Raw genomic sequence first — 20,130 nt, 5'->3', positions numbered from 1 at the left:
CCCTAAAACATGCAAAGTTGTGTCTTTGTTCCCCTCTCTTTCAGAAGCGTGAAAAAACGGTCCATAAATAGACCAGGATGAGGAACATGGTCCAGCCTGGTGCAAACATTAGGAGTCAACCCAACATTCAGCCACGGTTCATCACACCGCTCACACAAAAGCTGAAATATTCCATTCCACCATATTTCCACCAACGTCTGAAGACGTTTCTGCAGAGGTTGAGTGAGGAAGATGTGTTTTCTTCCTCATTCTAAACTTCGTTCTCCTGACTTTCATCCCACCTGCAGATGTCTCCGCCACCTCTAATCCAGTTCACTGAGACCCCATCCTTACTGGTCTCTGTGATGCTTAATGCACCAGTTAGTTGCTCCATTAAAGTCTAACTGTCAAACAAACAGCCTCGTAAATCAATTCATTTTTCCATCCCATAACTGATCTCCAAAGAACCCGACTGAACTGATCGGCAGTAAAATACTTTTTCCCACCAGTCCATCTACGGTAAGATCTATAATAAGATTCATGTGAGTCTTTATGTTATTTTATCACGTGTTGTAGATTATTAGAGTAGTTTTCGTTTGACTTTAAGTCTAAAATTTGCATGAGACCAACATAACAACTTTACTGACATTATCTCCCAATTCAGTTGTTTTTATTGTTTTTCCATAACTTAATGGTGATTTAACACATGCCTGTTTGTGTTTTCATCCTGGACAACATGACACGACTTTCCTTTAAGGGCTTCAGTGAAGCTGAAAAGTTTGACAAAATCAGTGAAAGTCAAGAGAAATGTCCTCAGTTTTAACAAAATGGTGAAGTTTTAGCTCCAGGTGGCTTTCATAATGCGATGATAGAAATAAAGGCAGGTGGAAACCACACCTGTGGAGCAGTTCTGACATCCTGAACGCGCTGAAGCCCTGATGGAGCACACCATCAGTCAGCTGTTCCTGTTTCTTCAGAGTAAGGAAGGAATAAACGTGCTCGGCTGAGTAAAATGCAGAAGAAGACAACTGGTTTTGTTTGCGCCTAAAAGCTTTTCCCAGTCAGCAGCTCTTTGAAAACACACTTTGTCACTTTTTTAGGACTTTTGGAAACATAATATTTGCACCTAAAATCTTGTTTCAACAGCTTAACTCCAGCAGGTTTTCTGGGATGAAGGCTAAAGATATTCTTCTTAAGGTTCTGGTGCTTTTGTTTGTCCCCTCTGGGCTACCGTAGGAACATCGTTCTGCAACAAGGTTGTGTTTTCGTCAGTCATTATGAAGCAATTCTTTTCTAACTCCATTCATACAAGAGGAACAAATTTTACCTGTTTTATAATTTACACAAATAGAAACAAAGTTAAGTGTATTTTGCCGCTTTTCGTTGCTTTTCAGATGTTTTTCCAGTTTTAGCTAAATGAAGCCCACCATTCATCCCACAGCTGTCTGCCAGCTGTTGCTTTGTCTGGTCGGGGACAGAAAGCTGCTGTAGAATCATACCGGACAGAGGGACGTGTTTACTGCACACCGAGGCCAGGAGAAGATGAGAAGCAGCACTGGAAGAAAGGAAACAAACCTGAGAGCAGCATGGGATCCTTATCCACAGATTTGCGTACGTGGTCAGACTCTCCTGTGAGCGAGCTCTCGTCTATCTTCAGGTCGTTGCCTTGGACCAAGATGCCGTCTGCAGGCAGCAGGTCCCCTGAAACATGCACAGGTTGCTGATAAATTAACTTTGCATGGGTGTCCTGTGCTTCCAGTGAGGTCATTCAACGCCTTGACCGACGTTTGGCAGTAAAAGTCACAACAAAGGTCAGCTATACTTTCACTGCACCAACAGCCTCCTTTACTCCATCAATAAACCTCCAGCGTGAGGAGAAGACTGTGTCCTGCACTATTTCACATTAAACACACAGTGACTTAGATTCTTTCAGTTTGGAGCAAGTCCTTCTAAAACCCACCTGCATGCCATCGCCCGTGCTCCAAACCCACGTTGATAAACACACCTCAGCCAGACTCCACGTGGACTGACGGAGCGACAGAAGTTTGGTAACGTCTTCGTAAAAACATGCCTAAACGTCTGTTTGACTGTCCAAAGCAGGTCATGTGTGAATGAAGCTGCATCTGTAAAGGTTAGGTAACTGGAGCCTTGACGTACCAGCTGGAGAACCAGTCTGGTGGTCCCCATTACACACATCGCTGCCATGACAACCGCACCTTTTGGTTCAGTTTGTCACATTTTAACGTTACAAACTCTGAACATCTGTACTGAAGCCGAGGGCTCGCTGCAGTCATGCAGACGGCAAAGCTTCTGTTTAACACTCTGGGGACGCCGGCATCGTCGGCGATGCCACGGACCATGTTGTGTTTAATCCAGCATAGCTTTCGAACCATAAAAGATAGAAACTTACTTTTTTTCCCCTCTTAATTGGGAGACTCCGGGCTTTCAGACGGTAGTTCCGGCATCACTGTAGCCCATTCATAAGTGATACAGTGTTGTGTTCCAATCAGAGCCCTTGTCGTTGGCGCATGACATGTGTTTGTCCAATCAGAGCCGATGATGCCTCCTTATTTTTGGAATAAAGTGTGATATTCTAATTTTCGTTTATTTTTTCAGTTGTATTTTTAATTATAATACTCTTTATTTCAAGCAAAGAAGCCTCATTTACATAGCAGTTTATGATATTTCGATTCAAATGAGGTATAGGACATTATGGGGCATTGAAAGGTAGTGTTTTTAGATAGATAGATAGATAGATAGATAGATAGATAGATAGATAGATAGATAGATAGATAGATAGATAGGACTTTATTCATCCCTAAAAGGGAAATTCAAATTGTCTGGCGACTCAATAGACTAAGCTAAAACAGACAGGAGCCACACAGACTTGCAGCCGCTCCGACGGCGCACAGCGATTATAATTATAATTTAAACTAAAAAAGTCATGCAAGGTTTATTTCTCTAAAATACCCCTGCTCCTCAGAGGGTTAAATGTCCCTGCCTGATGTTTGTCCCTCATTAACAGCCGACTCAGCGTCCTCCCTCACCGCGGCGTCCATCACACGTCCATGTGATGGATTATTTCTTGTGAATTCATATTATACATTTCATAATACATTCACAAGATATTCCCAGAACCAGAGATAATCAGAATGGCAGCGTTACGTCTCCTGTCACCTGTCAGCACCTCCTTGTTCTATGGTTAACTTGGAGGTTTTACAGATGGAAAGAACCTGCGTCGGGACGGGAATGACGGGGAACCAGCATCGGGAGGGGAATGACGAGTAACCTGCGTCGGGACGGGAATGACGTGGAACCTGTGTTGGGACGGGAATGACGAGGAACCTGCGTCGGGACGGAAATGACGGGGAACCTGCGTTGGGACGGGAATGACGGGAATCCAGCATCGGGACGGGAATGACGAGGAACCTGCGTTGGGACGGGAAAGACGAGTAACCTGCGTCGGGACGGGAATGACGGGAAACCAGCGTCGGGACGGGAATGACGATAAACCTGCGTCGGGTCGGGAATGACGAGGAGCCTGCGTCGGGACGGGAATGACGGGAAACCTGCGTCGGGACGGGAATGACGAGGAACCTGCGTCGGGACGGGAATGACGGGGAACCAGCATCGGGAGGGGAATGACGAGTAACCTGCGTCGGGACGGGAATGACAAGGAACCTGCTTCGGGACAGGAATGACGAGGAACCTGCGTTGGGACTGGAATGACGAGCAACCTGCGTCGGGATTGGAATGACAGGGAACCTGCGTCGGGATGGGAATGACGGAGAACCTGCGTTGGGACTGGAATGACGGGAAACCAGCGTCGGGACAGGAATGACAAGGAACCTGTGTTGGGACGGGAATGACAAGGAACCTGCGTCGGGACGGGAATGACGGGTAACCTGAGTCGGGACGGGAATGACGGAGAACCTGCGTTGGGACGGGAATGACGGGGAACCTGTGTCGGGACTGGAATGACGAGCAACCTGCGTCGGGATTGGAATGACAGGGAACCTGCGTCGGGACGGGAATGACGGGGAACCTGTGTTGGGACTGGAATGACGAGCAACCAGCGTTGGGACGGGAACGACGGAGAACCTGCGTTGGGACGGGAATGACGGGGAACCTGTGTTGGGACTGGAATGACGAGCAACCAGCGTCGGGATTGGAATGACAGGGAACCTGCGTCGGGACGGGAATGACGGGGAACGGGTAACCTGCGTCGGGACGGGAATGACGGGGAACCTGTGTCGGGACGGGAATGACGGGTAACCTGCGTCGGGACGGGAATGACGGGGAAAGAGTAACCTGCATCGGGACGGGAATGACGGGGAACCTGCGTCGGGACGGGAATGATGGGTAACCTGCGTCGGGACGGGAATGACGGGGAAAGGGTAACCTGCATCGGGACGGGAATGACGGGTAACCGCGTCGGGACGGGAATGACGGACAACCTGCGTTGGGACGGGAATGACGAGGAACCTGCGTCGGGACAGGAATGACGAGGAACCTGCGTCGGGACGGGAATGACGAGGAACCTGCGTCGGGACGGCAATGACGAGGAACTTGCGTCGGGACGGGAATGACGGGGAACCTGCGTCGGTACAGGAATGATGGGAAACCAGAGTCGGGACGGGAATGACGGGTAAAGGGTAACCTGCATCGGGACGGGAACGACGGGGAACCTGCGTCGGGACGGGAATGACGGGTAACCTGCGTCGGGACGGGAATGACTTAGAACCTGCGTCGGGATGGGAATGATAAGTAACCTGCATCGGGACGGGAATTACGGGAAACGGGTAACCTGCGTCGGGACGGGAATGACGGGGAACCAGCATCGGGACGGGAATGACGAGGAACCTGAGTTGGGACGGGAATGACGGGGAACCTGTGTTGGGACTGGAATGACGAGCAACCTGCGTCAGGATTGGAATGACAGGGAACCTGCGTCGGGACGGGAATGACGGGGAACGGATAACCTGCGTCGGGATGGGAATGACAAGGAACCTGCGTCGGGACGGGAATGACGGGTAACCTGCGTCGGGATGGGAATGACGGGTAAAGGGTAACCTGCATCGGGACGGGAACGACGAGGAACCTGCGTCGGGACGGGAATGACGGGTAACCTGCGTCGGGACGGGAATGACGGGGAACGGGTAACCTGCGTCGGGACGGGAATGACGGAGAACCTGCATCGGGACGGGAATGACGGGGAACCGCGTCGGGACGGGAATGACGGACAACCTGCGTTGGGACGAGAATGACGAGTAACCTGCGTCGGGACAGGAATGACGAGGAACCTGCGTCGGGACGGGAATGACGGAGAACCTGCGTCGGGACGGGAATGACTAAGAACCTGCGTCGGGACGGGAATGACGAGAAACCTGCGTCGGGACGGAAATGACGGGAACCCAGCGTCGGGACGGGAATGACGAGAAACCTGTGTCGGGACGGGAATGACGAGGAACCTGTGTCGGGACAGGAATGACGTGGAACCTGTGTCGGGACGGGAATGACGATGAACTTGCGTCGGGACGGGAATGACGGGGAACCTGCGTCGGGACGGGAATGACGGGGAACCTGCGTCGGGACGGGAATGACGAGGAACCTGCGTCGGGACGGGAATGACGGGGAACCAGCATCGGGAGGGGAATGACGAGTAACCTGCGTCGGGACGGGAATGACAAGGAACCTGCTTCGGGACAGGAATGACGAGGAACCTGCGTTGGGACTGGAATGACGAGCAACCTGCGTCGGGATTGGAATGACAGGGAACCTGCGTCGGGATGGGAATGACGGAGAACCTGCGTTGGGACTGGAATGACGGGAAACCAGCGTCGGGACAGGAATGACAAGGAACCTGTGTTGGGACGGGAATGACAAGGAACCTGCGTCGGGACGGGAATGACGGGTAACCTGAGTCGGGACGGGAATGACGGAGAACCTGCGTTGGGACGGGAATGACGGGGAACCTGTGTCGGGACTGGAATGACGAGCAACCTGCGTCGGGATTGGAATGACAGGGAACCTGCGTCGGGACGGGAATGACGGGGAACGGGTAACCTGCGTCGGGACGGGAATGACGAGTAACCTGCGTCGGGACGGGAACGACGGAGAACCTGCGTTGGGACGGGAATGACGGGGAACCTGTGTTGGGACTGGAATGACGAGCAACCAGCGTCGGGATTGGAATGACAGGGAACCTGCGTCGGGACGGGAATGACGGGGAACGGGTAACCTGCGTCGGGACGGGAATGACGGGGAACCTGTGTCGGGACGGGAATGACGGGTAACCTGCGTCGGGACGGGAATGACGGGGAAAGAGTAACCTGCACCGGGACGGGAATGACGGGGAACCTGCGTCGGGACGGGAATGATGGGTAACCTGCGTCGGGACGGGAATGACGGGGAAAGGGTAACCTGCATCGGGACGGGAATGACGGGTAACCGCGTCGGGACGGGAATGACGGACAACCTGCGTTGGGACGGGAATGACGAGGAACCTGCGTCGGGACAGGAATGACGAGGAACCTGCGTCGGGACGGGAATGACGAGGAACCTGCGTCGGGACGGCAATGACGAGGAACTTGCGTCGGGACGGGAATGACGGGGAACCTGCGTCGGTACAGGAATGATGGGAAACCAGAGTCGGGACGGGAATGACGAGCAACCTGCGTCGGGACGGGAATGACGGAGAACCTGCGTCGGGACGGGAATGACTTAGAACCTGCGTCGGGATGGGAATGATAAGTAACCTGCATCGGGACGGGAATTACGGGAAACGGGTAACCTGCGTCGGGACGGGAATGACGGGGAACCAGCATCGGGACGGGAATGACGAGGAACCTGAGTTGGGACGGGAATGACGGGGAACCTGTGTTGGGACTGGAATGACGAGCAACCTGCGTCAGGATTGGAATGACAGGGAACCTGCGTCGGGACGGGAATGACGGGGAACGGATAACCTGCGTCGGGATGGGAATGACAAGGAACCTGCGTCGGGACGGGAATGACGGGTAACCTGCGTCGGGATGGGAATGACGGGTAAAGGGTAACCTGCATCGGGACGGGAACGACGGGGAACCTGCGTCGGGACGGGAATGACGGGTAACCTGCGTCGGGACGGGAATGACGGGGAACGGGTAACCTGCGTCGGGACGGGAATGACGGAGAACCTGCATCGGGACGGGAATGACGGGGAACCGCGTCGGGACGGGAATGACGGACAACCTGCGTTGGGACGAGAATGACGAGTAACCTGCGTCGGGACAGGAATGACGAGGAACCTGCGTCGGGACGGGAATGACGGAGAACCTGCGTCGGGACGGGAATGACTAAGAACCTGCGTCGGGACGGGAATGACGAGAAACCTGCGTCGGGAGGGGAATGACGAGGAACCTGCGTCGGGACGGAAATGACGGGAACCCAGCGTCGGGACGGGAATGACGAGAAACCTGTGTCGGGACGGGAATGACGAGGAACCTGTGTCGGGACAGGAATGACGTGGAACCTGTGTCGGGACGGGAATGACGATGAACTTGCGTCGGGACGGGAATGACGGGGAACCTGCGTCGGGACGGGAATGACGGGGAACCTGCGTCGGGACGGGAATGACGAGGAACCTGCGTCGGGACGGGAATGACGAGGCACCTGTGTCGGGACAGGAATGACGTGGAACCTGTGTCGGGACGGGAATGACGATGAACTTGCGTCGGGACGGGAATGACGGGGAACCTGCGTCGGGACGGGAATGACGGGGAACCTGCGTCAGGACGGGAATGACGGGAAACCAGAGTCGGGACGGGAATGACGAGTAACCTGCGTCGGGATGGGAATGATAGGTAACCTGCATCGGGACGGGAATGATGGGGAACGGGTAACCTGCGTCGGGACGGGAATGACGGGGAACCTGCGTCGGGACGGGAATGACGGGGAACCTGCGTTGGGACGGGAATGACGAGGAACCTGCGTCGGGATGGGAATGACGAGGAACCTGCGTCGGGACGGGAATGACAAGGAACCTGAGTCGGGCCGGGAATGACGTGGAACCTGCGTCGGGACGGAAATGACGGGAACCCAGCGTCGGGACGGGAATGACGAGAAACCTGTGTCGGGACGGGAATGACGAGGAACCTGTGTCGGGACAGGAATGACGTGGAACCTGTGTCGGGACAGGAATGACGATGAACTTGCGTCGGGACGGGAATGACGGGGAACCTGCGTCGGGACGGGAATGACGGGGAACCTGCGTCGGGACGGGAATGACGAGGAACCTGCGTCGGGACGGGAATGACGAGGCACCTGTGTCGGGACAGGAATGACGTGGAACCTGTGTCGGGACGGGAATGACGATGAACTTGCGTCGGGACGGGAATGACGGGGAACCTGCGTCGGGACGGGAATGACGGGGAACCTGCGTCGGGACGGGAATGACGGGAAACCAGCGTTGGGACGGGAATGACGAGTAACCTGCGTCGGGACGGGAATGACGAGGAACCTGCGTCGGGACGGGAATGACGAGGCACCTGTGTCGGGACAGGAATGACGTGGAACCTGTGTCGGGACGGGAATGACGATGAACTTGCGTCGGGACGGGAATGACGGGGAACCTGCGTCGGGACGGGAATGACGGGGAACCTGCGTCGGGACGGGAATGACGGGAAACCAGCGTCGGGACGGGAATGACGAGGAACCTGCGTCGGGACAGGAATGACGAGGAACCTGCGTCGGGACGGGAATGACGGAGAACCTGCGTCGGGACGGGAATGACTAAGAACCTGCGTCGGGACAGGAATGACGAGGAACCTGCGTCGGGATGGGAATGATAGGTAACCTGCATTGGGACGGGAATGACGGGGAACGGGTAACCTGCGTCGGGACGGGAATTACGGGAAACCAGCGTCGGGACAGGAATGACGAGGAACCTGCGTCGGGAGGGGAATGACGAGGAACCTGCGTCGGGACGGAAATGACGGGAAACCAGCGTCGGGACGGGAATGACGAGAAACCTGTGTCGGGACGGGAATGACGAGGAACCTGTGTTGGGACGGGAATGACGAGAAACCTGCGTCGGGACGGGAATGACGGGGAACCTGCGTTGGGACGGGAATGACGGGAAACCAGCATCGGGACAGGAATGACGAGGAACCTGCGTCGGGACGGGAATTACGGGAAACCAGCGTCGGGACAGGAATGACAAGGAACCTGTGTTGGGACGAGAATGACGAGGAACCTGCGTCGGGACGGGAATGACGGGTAACCTGCGTTGGGACGGGAATGACGGGAAACCAGCATCGGAACGGGAATGACGAGGAACCTGCGTCGGGACAGGAATGACGAGAAACCTGCGTCGGGTCGGGAATGACGAGTAACCTGCGTCGGGACGGGAATGACGAGGAACCTGCGTTGGGACGGGAATGACGAGGAACCTGCGTCGGGATGGGAATGACGAGGAACCTGCGTCGGGACGGGAATGACAAGGAACCTGTGTTGGGAAGGGAATGACGAGCAACCTGAGTCGGGACGGGAATGACGTGGAACCTGTGTCGGGACGGGAATGACGATGAACTTGCGTCGGGACGGGAATGACAAGGAACCTGTGTTGGGAAGGGAATGACGAGCAACCTGAGTCGGGACGGGAATGACGTGGAACCTGTGTCGGGACGGGAATGACGATGAACTTGCGTCGGGACGGGAATGGCGGGGAACCTGCGTCGGGACGGGAATGACAGGGAACCTGCGTCGGGACGGGAATGACGAGGAACATGCGTCGGGACGGGAATGACGAGGAACCTGCGTCGGGACGGGAATGACGAGGAACCTGCGTCGGGACGGGAATGACGAGGCACCTGTGTCGGGACAGGAATGACGTGGAACCTGTGTCGGGATGGGAATGACGGGGAACGGGTAACCTGCGTTGGGACGGGAATGACGGGAAACCAGCATCGGGACGGGAATGACGAGGAACCTGCGTCGGGACGGGAATGACGTGGAACCTGTGTCGGGACGGGAATGACGATGAACTTGCGTCGGGACGGGAATGACGGGGAAACTGCGTCGGGACGGGAATGACGGGGAACCTGTGTCGGGACGGGAATGACGGGAAACCAGCGTCGGGACGGGAATGACGAGGAACCTGCGTCGGGACGGGAATGACGAGGAACCTGCGTCGGGTCGGGAATGACGAGGAACCTGCGTCGGGACGGGAATGACGAGGAACCTGCGTCGGGACGGGAATGACAAGTAACCTGTGTCGGGACGGGAATGACGAGGAACCTGCGTCGGGACAGGAATGACGTGGAACCTGTGTCGGGACGGGAATGACGTTGAACTTGCGTCGGGATGGGAATGACGAGGAACCAGCGTCGGGACGGGAATGACGGGAAACCAGCGTCGGGACGGGAATGACGTGGAACCTGTGTCAGGACGGGAATGACGATGAACCTGCGTCGGGTCGGGAATGACGGGAAACCTGCGTCGGGACGGGAATGACGAGGAACCTGCGTAGGGACGGGAATGACGGGGAGCCTGCGTCGGGAGGGGAATGACGGGTAACCTGCGTCGGGATGGGAATGACGGAGAACCTGCGTTGGGACGGGAATGACGGGGAACCTGTGTTGGGACTGGAATGACGAGCAACCTGCGTCGGGATTGGAATGACAGGGAACCTGCGTCGGGACGGGAATGACGGGTAACGGGTAACCTGCGTCGGGACGGGAATGACGGGGAACCTGCGTTGGGACGGGAATGACGGGGAACCTGCGTCGGGACGGGAATGACAGGGAACGGGTAACCTGCATCGGGACGGGAATGACGGGGAACCTGCTTCGGGACGGGAATGACGGGTAACCTGCGTCGGGATGGGAATGACGGGGAACGGGTAACCTGCGTCGGGACGGGAATGACGGAGAACCTGCATCGGGACGGGAATGACGGGGAACCGCGTCAGGACGGGAATGACGGAGAACCTGCGTTGGGATGAGAATGACAAGGAACCTGCGTGGTAACAGGAATGACGAGGAACCTGCGTCGGGACGGGAATGACGGGAAACCAGCATCGGGACAGGACTGACGAGAAACCTGCGTCGGGACGGGAATGACGAGGAACCTGCGTCGGGACGGGAATTACGGGAAACCAGCGTCGGGACAGGAATGACAAGGAACCTGCGTCGGGACGGGAATGACGGAGAACCTGCGTCGGGACGGGAATGACTAAGAACCTGCGTCGGGACGGGAATGACGTTGAACTTGCGTCGGGATGGGAATGACGAGGAACCAGCGTCGGGACGGGAATGACGGGAAACCAGCGTCGGGACGGGAATGACGTGGAACCTGTGTCAGGACGGGAATGACGATGAACCTGCGTCGGGTCGGGAATGACGGGAAACCTGCGTCGGGACGGGAATGACGAGGAACCTGCGTAGGGACGGGAATGACGGGGAGCCTGCGTCGGGAGGGGAATGACGGGTAACCTGCGTCGGGATGGGAATGACGGAGAACCTGCGTTGGGACGGGAATGACGGGGAACCTGTATTGGGACTGGAATGACGAGCAACCTGCGTCGGGATTGGAATGACAGGGAACCTGCGTCGGGACGGGAATGACGGGTAACGGGTAACCTGCGTCGGGACGGGAATGACGGGGAACCTGCGTCGGGACGGGAATGACGGGGAACCTGCGTCGGGACGGGAATGACAGGGAACGGGTAACCTGCATCGGGACGGGTATGACGGGGAACCTGCTTCGGGACGGGAATGACGGGTAACCTGCGTCGGGATGGGAATGACGGGGAACGGGTAACCTGCGTCGGGACGGGAATGACGGAGAACCTGCATCGGGACGGGAATGACGGGGAACCGCGTCAGGACGGGAATGACGGAGAACCTGCGTTGGGATGAGAATGACAAGGAACCTGCGTCGTAACAGGAATGACGAGGAACCTGCGTCGGGACGGGAATGACGGGAAACCAGCATCGGGTCGGGAATGACGAGTAACCTGCGTCGGGACGGGAATGACGAGGAACCTGCGTTGGGACGGGAATGACGAGGAACCTGCGTCGGGATGGGAATGACGAGGAACCTGCGTCGGGACGGGAATGACAAGGAACCTGTGTTGGGAAGGGAATGACGAGCAACCTGAGTCGGGACGGGAATGACGTGGAACCTGTGTCGGGACGGGAATGACGATGAACTTGCGTCGGGACGGGAATGACAAGGAACCTGTGTTGGGAAGGGAATGACGAGCAACCTGAGTCGGGACGGGAATGACGTGGAACCTGTGTCGGGACGGGAATGACGATGAACTTGCGTCGGGACGGGAATGGCGGGGAACCTGCGTCGGGACGGGAATGACAGGGAACCTGCGTCGGGACGGGAATGACGAGGAACATGCGTCGGGACGGGAATGACGAGGAACCTGCGTCGGGACGGGAATGACGAGGAACCTGCGTCGGGACGGGAATGACGAGGCACCTGTGTCGGGACAGGAATGACGTGGAACCTGTGTCGGGATGGGAATGACGGGGAACGGGTAACCTGCGTTGGGACGGGAATGACGGGAAACCAGCATCGGGACGGGAATGACGAGGAACCTGCGTCGGGACGGGAATGACGTGGAACCTGCGTCGGGACGGGAATGACGATGAACTTGCGTCGGGACGGGAATGACGGGGAAACTGCGTCGGGACGGGAATGACGGGGAACCTGTGTCGGGACGGGAATGACGGGAAACCAGCGTCGGGACGGGAATGACGAGGAACCTGCGTCGGGACGGGAATGACGAGGAACCTGCGTCGGGTCGGGAATGACGAGGAACCTGCGTCGGGACGGGAATGACGAGGAACCTGCGTCGGGACGGGAATGACAAGTAACCTGTGTCGGGACGGGAATGACGAGGAACCTGCGTCGGGACAGGAATGACGTGGAACCTGTGTCGGGACGGGAATGACGTTGAACTTGCGTCGGGATGGGAATGACGAGGAACCAGCGTCGGGACGGGAATGACGGGAAACCAGCGTCGGGACGGGAATGACGTGGAACCTGTGTCAGGACGGGAATGACGATGAACCTGCGTCGGGTCGGGAATGACGGGAAACCTGCGTCGGGACGGGAATGACGAGGAACCTGCGTAGGGACGGGAATGACGGGGAGCCTGCGTCGGGAGGGGAATGACGGGTAACCTGCGTCGGGATGGGAATGACGGAGAACCTGCGTTGGGACGGGAATGACGGGGAACCTGTGTTGGGACTGGAATGACGAGCAACCTGCGTCGGGATTGGAATGACAGGGAACCTGCGTCGGGACGGGAATGACGGGTAACGGGTAACCTGCGTCGGGACGGGAATGACGGGGAACCTGCGTTGGGACGGGAATGACGGGGAACCTGCGTCGGGACGGGAATGACAGGGAACGGGTAACCTGCATCGGGACGGGAATGACGGGGAACCTGCTTCGGGACGGGAATGACGGGTAACCTGCGTCGGGATGGGAATGACGGGGAACGGGTAACCTGCGTCGGGACGGGAATGACGGAGAACCTGCATCGGGACGGGAATGACGGGGAACCGCGTCAGGACGGGAATGACGGAGAACCTGCGTTGGGATGAGAATGACAAGGAACCTGCGTGGTAACAGGAATGACGAGGAACCTGCGTCGGGACGGGAATGACGGGAAACCAGCATCGGGACAGGACTGACGAGAAACCTGCGTCGGGACGGGAATGACGAGGAACCTGCGTCGGGACGGGAATTACGGGAAACCAGCGTCGGGACAGGAATGACAAGGAACCTGCGTCGGGACGGGAATGACGGAGAACCTGCGTCGGGACGGGAATGACTAAGAACCTGCGTCGGGACGGGAATGACGTTGAACTTGCGTCGGGATGGGAATGACGAGGAACCAGCGTCGGGACGGGAATGACGGGAAACCAGCGTCGGGACGGGAATGACGTGGAACCTGTGTCAGGACGGGAATGACGATGAACCTGCGTCGGGTCGGGAATGACGGGAAACCTGCGTCGGGACGGGAATGACGAGGAACCTGCGTAGGGACGGGAATGACGGGGAGCCTGCGTCGGGAGGGGAATGACGGGTAACCTGCGTCGGGATGGGAATGACGGAGAACCTGCGTTGGGACGGGAATGACGGGGAACCTGTATTGGGACTGGAATGACGAGCAACCTGCGTCGGGATTGGAATGACAGGGAACCTGCGTCGGGACGGGAATGACGGGTAACGGGTAACCTGCGTCGGGACGGGAATGACGGGGAACCTGCGTCGGGACGGGAATGACGGGGAACCTGCGTCGGGACGGGAATGACAGGGAACGGGTAACCTGCATCGGGACGGGTATGACGGGGAACCTGCTTCGGGACGGGAATGACGGGTAACCTGCGTCGGGATGGGAATGACGGGGAACGGGTAACCTGCGTCGGGACGGGAATGACGGAGAACCTGCATCGGGACGGGAATGACGGGGAACCGCGTCAGGACGGGAATGACGGAGAACCTGCGTTGGGATGAGAATGACAAGGAACCTGCGTCGTAACAGGAATGACGAGGAACCTGCGTCGGGACGGGAATGACGGGAAACCAGCATCGGGACAGGACTGACGAGAAACCTGCGTCGGGACGGGAATGACGAGGAACCTGCGTCGGGACGGGAATTACGGGAAACCAGCGTCGGGACAGGAATGACAAGGAACCTGTGTTGGGACGGGAATGACGAGGAACGGGTAACCTGCGTCGGGACGGGAATGACGGAGAACCTGCATCGGGACGGGAATGACGGAAAACCTGCGTTGGGATGAGAATGACAAGGAACCTGCGTGGTAACAGGAATGACGAGGAACCTGCGTCGGGACGGGAATGTCGGGAAACCAGCATCGGGACAGGACTGACGAGAAACCTGCGTCGGGACGGGAATGACGAGGAACCTGCGTCGGGACGGGAATTACGGGAAACCAGCGTCGGGACAGGAATGACAAGGAACCTGAGTCGGGACGGGAATGACGGAGAACCTGCGTCGGGACGTGAATGACTAGGAACCTGCGTCGGGACGGGAATGACGTTGAACTTGCGTCGGGATGGGAATGACGAGGAACCAGCGTCGGGACGGGAATGACGGGAAACCAGCGTCGGGACGGGAATGACGTGGAACCTGTGTCAGGACGGGAATGACGATGAACCTGCGTCGGGTCGGGAATGACGGGAAACCTGCGTCGGGACGGGAATGACGAGGAACCTGCGTAGGGACGGGAATGACGGGGAGCCTGCGTCGGGAGGGGAATGACGGGTAACCTGCGTCGGGATGGGAATGACGGAGAACCTGCGTTGGGACGGGAATGACGGGGAACCTGTGTTGGGACTGGAATGACGAGCAACCTGCGTCGGGATTGGAATGACAGGGAACCTGCGTCGGGACGGGAATGACGGGTAACGGGTAACGGGTAACCTGCGTCGGGACGGGAATGACGGGGAACCTGCGTCGGGACGGGAATGACGGGGAACCTGCGTCGGGACGGGAATGACAGGGAACGGGTAACCTGCATCGGGACGGGTATGACGGGGAACCTGCTTCGGGACGGGAATGACGGGTAACCTGCGTCGGGATGGGAATGACGGGGAACGGGTAACCTGCGTCGGGACGGGAATGACGGAGAACCTGCATCGGGACGGGAATGATGGGGAACCGCGTCAGGACGGGAATGACGGAGAACCTGCGTTGGGATGAGAATGACAAGGAACCTGCGTCGTAACAGGAATGACGAGGAACCTGCGTCGGGACGGGAATGACGGGAAACCAGCATCGGGACAGGACTGACGAGAAACCTGCGTCGGGACGGGAATGACGAGGAACCTGCGTCGGGACGGGAATTACGGGAAACCAGCGTCGGGACGGGAATGACAAGGAACCTGTGTTGGGACGGGAATGACGAGGAACCTGCGTCGGGACGGGAATGACGGGTAACCTGCGTTGGGACGGGAATGACGGGAAACCAGCATCGGGACGGGAATGACGAGTAACCTGCGTCGGGACGGGAATGACGAGGAACCTGCGTCGGGTCAGGAATGACGAGGAACCTGCGTCGGTACAGGAATGACGGGAAACCAGAGTCAGGACGGGAATGACGGGGAACCTGCGTTGGGACGGGAATGACGGGAAACCAGCATCGGGACGGGTATGACGGGGAACCTGCTTCGGGACGGGAATGACGGGTAACCTGCGTCGGGATGGGAATGACGGGGAACGGGTAACCTGCGTCGGGACGGGAATGACGTGGAACCTGTGTCGGGACGGGAATGACGATGAACTTGCGTCGGGACGGGAATGACGGGGAAACTGCGTCGGGACGGGAATGACGGGGAACCTGTGTCGGGACGGGAATGACGGGAAACCAGCGTCGGGACGGGAATGACGAGGAACCTGCGTCGGGACGGGAATGACGAGGAACCTGCGTCGGGTCGGGAATGACGAGGAACCTGCGTCGGGACGGGAATGACGAGGAACCTGCGTCGGGACGGGAATGACGAGGAACCTGTGTCGGGACGGGAATGACGAGGAACCTGCGTCGGGACGGGAATGACGTGGAACCTGTGACGGGACGGGAATGACGTTGAACTTGCGTCGGGATGGGAATGACGAGGAACCAGCGTCGGGACGGGAATGACGGGAAACCAGCGTCGGGACGGGAATGACAAGGAACCTGAGTCGGGACGGGAATGACGGAGAACCTGGGTCGGGACGGGAATGACTAAGAACCTGCGTCGGGACGGGAATGACGTTGAACTTGCGTCGGGATGGGAATGACGAGGAACCAGCGTCGGGACGGGAATGACGGGAAACCAGCGTCGGGACGGGAATGACGTGGAACCTGTGTCAGGACGGGAATGACGATGAACCTGCGTCGGGTCGGGAATGACGGGAAACCTGCGTCGGGACGGGAATGACGAGGAACCTGCGTAGGGACGGGAATGACGGGGAGCCTGCGTCGGGAGGGGAATGACGGGTAACCTGCGTCGGGATGGGAATGACGGAGAACCTGCGTTGGGACGGGAATGACGGGGAACCTGTGTTGGGACTGGAATGACGAGCAACCTGCGTCGGGATTGGAATGACAGGGAACCTGCGTCGGGACGGGAATGACGGGTAACGGGTAACGGGTAACCTGCGTCGGGACGGGAATGACGGGGAACCTGCGTCGGGACGGGAATGACGGGGAACCTGCGTCGGGACGGGAATGACAGGGAACGGGTAACCTGCATCGGGACGGGTATGACGGGGAACCTGCTTCGGGACGGGAATGACGGGTAACCTGCGTCGGGATGGGAATGACGGGGAACGGGTAACCTGCGTCGGGACGGGAATGACGGAGAACCTGCATCGGGACGGGAATGACGGGGAACCGCGTCAGGACGGGAATGACGGAGAACCTGCGTTGGGATGAGAATGACAAGGAACCTGCGTCGTAACAGGAATGACGAGGAACCTGCGTCGGGACGGGAATGACGGGAAACCAGCATCGGGACAGGACTGACGAGAAACCTGCGTCGGGACGGGAATGACGAGGAACCTGCGTCGGGACGGGAATTACGGGAAACCAGCGTCGGGACAGGAATGACAAGGAACCTGTGTTGGGACGGGAATGACGAGGAACCTGCGTCGGGACGGGAATGACGGGTAACCTGCGTTGGGACGGGAATGACGGGAAACCAGCATCGGGACGGGAATGACGAGTAACCTGCGTCGGGACGGGAATGACGAGGAACCTGCGTCGGGTCAGGAATGACGAGGAACCTGCGTCGGTACAGGAATGACGGGAAACCAGAGTCAGGACGGGAATGACGGGGAACCTGCGTTGGGACGGGAATGACGGGAAACCAGCATCGGGACGGGTATGACGGGGAACCTGCTTCGGGACGGGAATGACGGGTAACCTGCGTCGGGATGGGAATGACGGGGAACGGGTAACCTGCGTCGGGACGGGAATGACGTGGAACCTGTGTCGGGACGGGAATGACGATGAACTTGCGTCGGGACGGGAATGACGGGGAAACTGCGTCGGGACGGGAATGACGGGGAACCTGTGTCGGGACGGGAATGACGGGAAACCAGCGTCGGGACGGGAATGACGAGGAACCTGCGTCGGGACGGGAATGACGAGGAACCTGCGTCGGGAATGACGAGGAACCTGCGTCGGGACGGGAATGACGAGGAACCTGCGTCGGGACGGGAATGACGAGGAACCTGTGTCGGGACGGGAATGACGAGGAACCTGCGTCGGGACAGGAATGACGTGGAACCTGTGTCGGGACGGGAATGACGTTGAACTTGCGTCGGGATGGGAATGACGAGGAACCAGCGTCGGGACGGGAATGACGGGAAACCAGCGTCGGGACGGGAATGACGTGGAACCTGTGTCAGGACGGGAATGACGATGAACCCGCGTCGGGTCGGGAATGACGGGAAACCTGCGTCGGGACGGGAATGACGAGGAACCTGCGTAGGGACGGGAATGACGGGGAGCCTGCGTCGGGAGGGGAATGACGGGTAACCTGCGTCGGGATGGGAATGACGGAGAACCTGCGTTGGGACGGGAATGACGGGGAACCTGTGTTGGGACTGGAATGACGAGCAACCTGCGTCGGGATTGGAATGACAGGGAACCTGCGTCGGGACGGGAATGACGGGTAACGGGTAACCTGCGTTGGGACGGGAATGACGGGGAACCTGCGTTGGGACGGGAATGACGGGGAACCTGCCTCGGGACGGGAATGACAGGGAACGGGTAACCTGCATCGGGACGGGAATGACGGGGAACCTGCTTCGGGACGGGAATGACGGGTAACCTGCGTCGGGATGGGAATGACGGGGAACGGGTAACCTGCGTCGGGACGGGAATGACGGAGAACCTGCATCGGGACGGGAATGACGGGGAACCGCGTCAGGACGGGAATGACGGAGAACCTGCGTTGGGATGAGAATGACAAGGAACCTGCGTCGTAACAGGAATGACGAGGAACCTGCGTCGGGACGGGAATGACGGGAAACCAGCATCGGGACAGGACTGACGAGAAACCTGCGTCGGGACGGGAATGACGAGGAACCTGCGTCGGGACGGGAATTACGGGAAACCAGCGTCGGGACAGGAATGACAAGGAACCTGTGTTGGGACGGGAATGACGAGGAACCTGCGTCGGGACGGGAATGACGGGTAACCTGCGTTGGGACGGGAATGACGGGAAACCAGCATCGGGACGGGAATGACGAGTAACCTGCGTCGGGACGGGAATGACGAGGAACCTGCGTCGGGATGGGAATGACGGGGAACCTGCGTTGGGACGGGAATGACGGGAAACCAGCATCGGGACGGGAATGACGAGAAACCTGCGTCGGGACGGGAATGACGGGAAACCAGCGTCGGGATGGGAATAACAAGGAACCTGTATTGGGACGGGAATGACGAGGAACCTGCGTCAGGACGGGAATGACGGGGAACCTGCGTTGGGACGGGAATGACGGGAAACCAGCATCGGGACGGGAATGACAAGGAACCTGTGTTGGGACCGGAATGACGAGGAACCTGCGTCGGGACGGGAATGACGTGGAACCTGTGTCGGGACGGGAATGACGATGAACTTGCGTCGGGATGGGAATGACGAGGAACCTGCATCGGGACGGGAATGACGGGGAACCTGCGTTGGGACGGGAATGACGGGAAACCAGCATCGGGACGGGAATGACAAGGAACCTGTGTTGGGACGGGAATGACGAGGAACCTGCGTCGGGACGGGAATGACGGGAAACCAGCGTCGGGACGGGAATGACGTGGAACCTGTGTCAGGACGGGAATGACGATGAACCTGCGTCGGGTCGGGAATGACGGGAAACCTGTGTCGGGACGGGAATGACGAGGAACCTGCGTAGGGACGGGAATGACGGGGAGCCTGCGTCGGGAGGGGAATGACGGGTAACCTGCGTCGGGATGGGAATGACGGAGAACCTGCGTTGGGACGGGAATGACGGGGAACCTGTGTTGGGACTGGAATGACGAGCAACCTGCGTCGGGATTGGAATGACAGGGAACCTGCGTCGGGACGGGAATGACGGGTAACGGGTAACCTGCGTCGGGACGGGAATGACGGGGAACC

The 20,130-nt window shown here is 58.2% G+C and overlaps 1 protein-coding gene across 1 annotated transcript in view; it reads right to left on the bottom strand.

Annotated features, from left to right (window-relative positions):
• The window catches only part of atp2b3b (ATPase plasma membrane Ca2+ transporting 3b), a gene marked incomplete at both ends in the record, with an annotated part of 115,303 nt that overhangs the window by 76,044 nt on the left and 19,129 nt on the right, over positions 1-20,130 (bottom strand). Inside the window, one exon of the mRNA XM_079239556.1 lies at positions 1,555-1,680. Within this exon, the coding sequence (XP_079095682.1) occupies positions 1,555-1,680 (126 nt within the window). The remainder of the gene's footprint in view (positions 1-1,554; positions 1,681-20,130) is intronic.

Source organism: Telmatherina bonti, assembly GCF_933228915.1.
Source record: "Telmatherina bonti genome assembly, chromosome: 4".
NCBI lineage: Eukaryota > Metazoa > Chordata > Actinopteri > Atheriniformes > Telmatherinidae > Telmatherina > Telmatherina bonti.
Note: the sequence above shows the minus strand (reverse complement) of the source record. Positions and strands in the feature narration are given on the sequence as shown.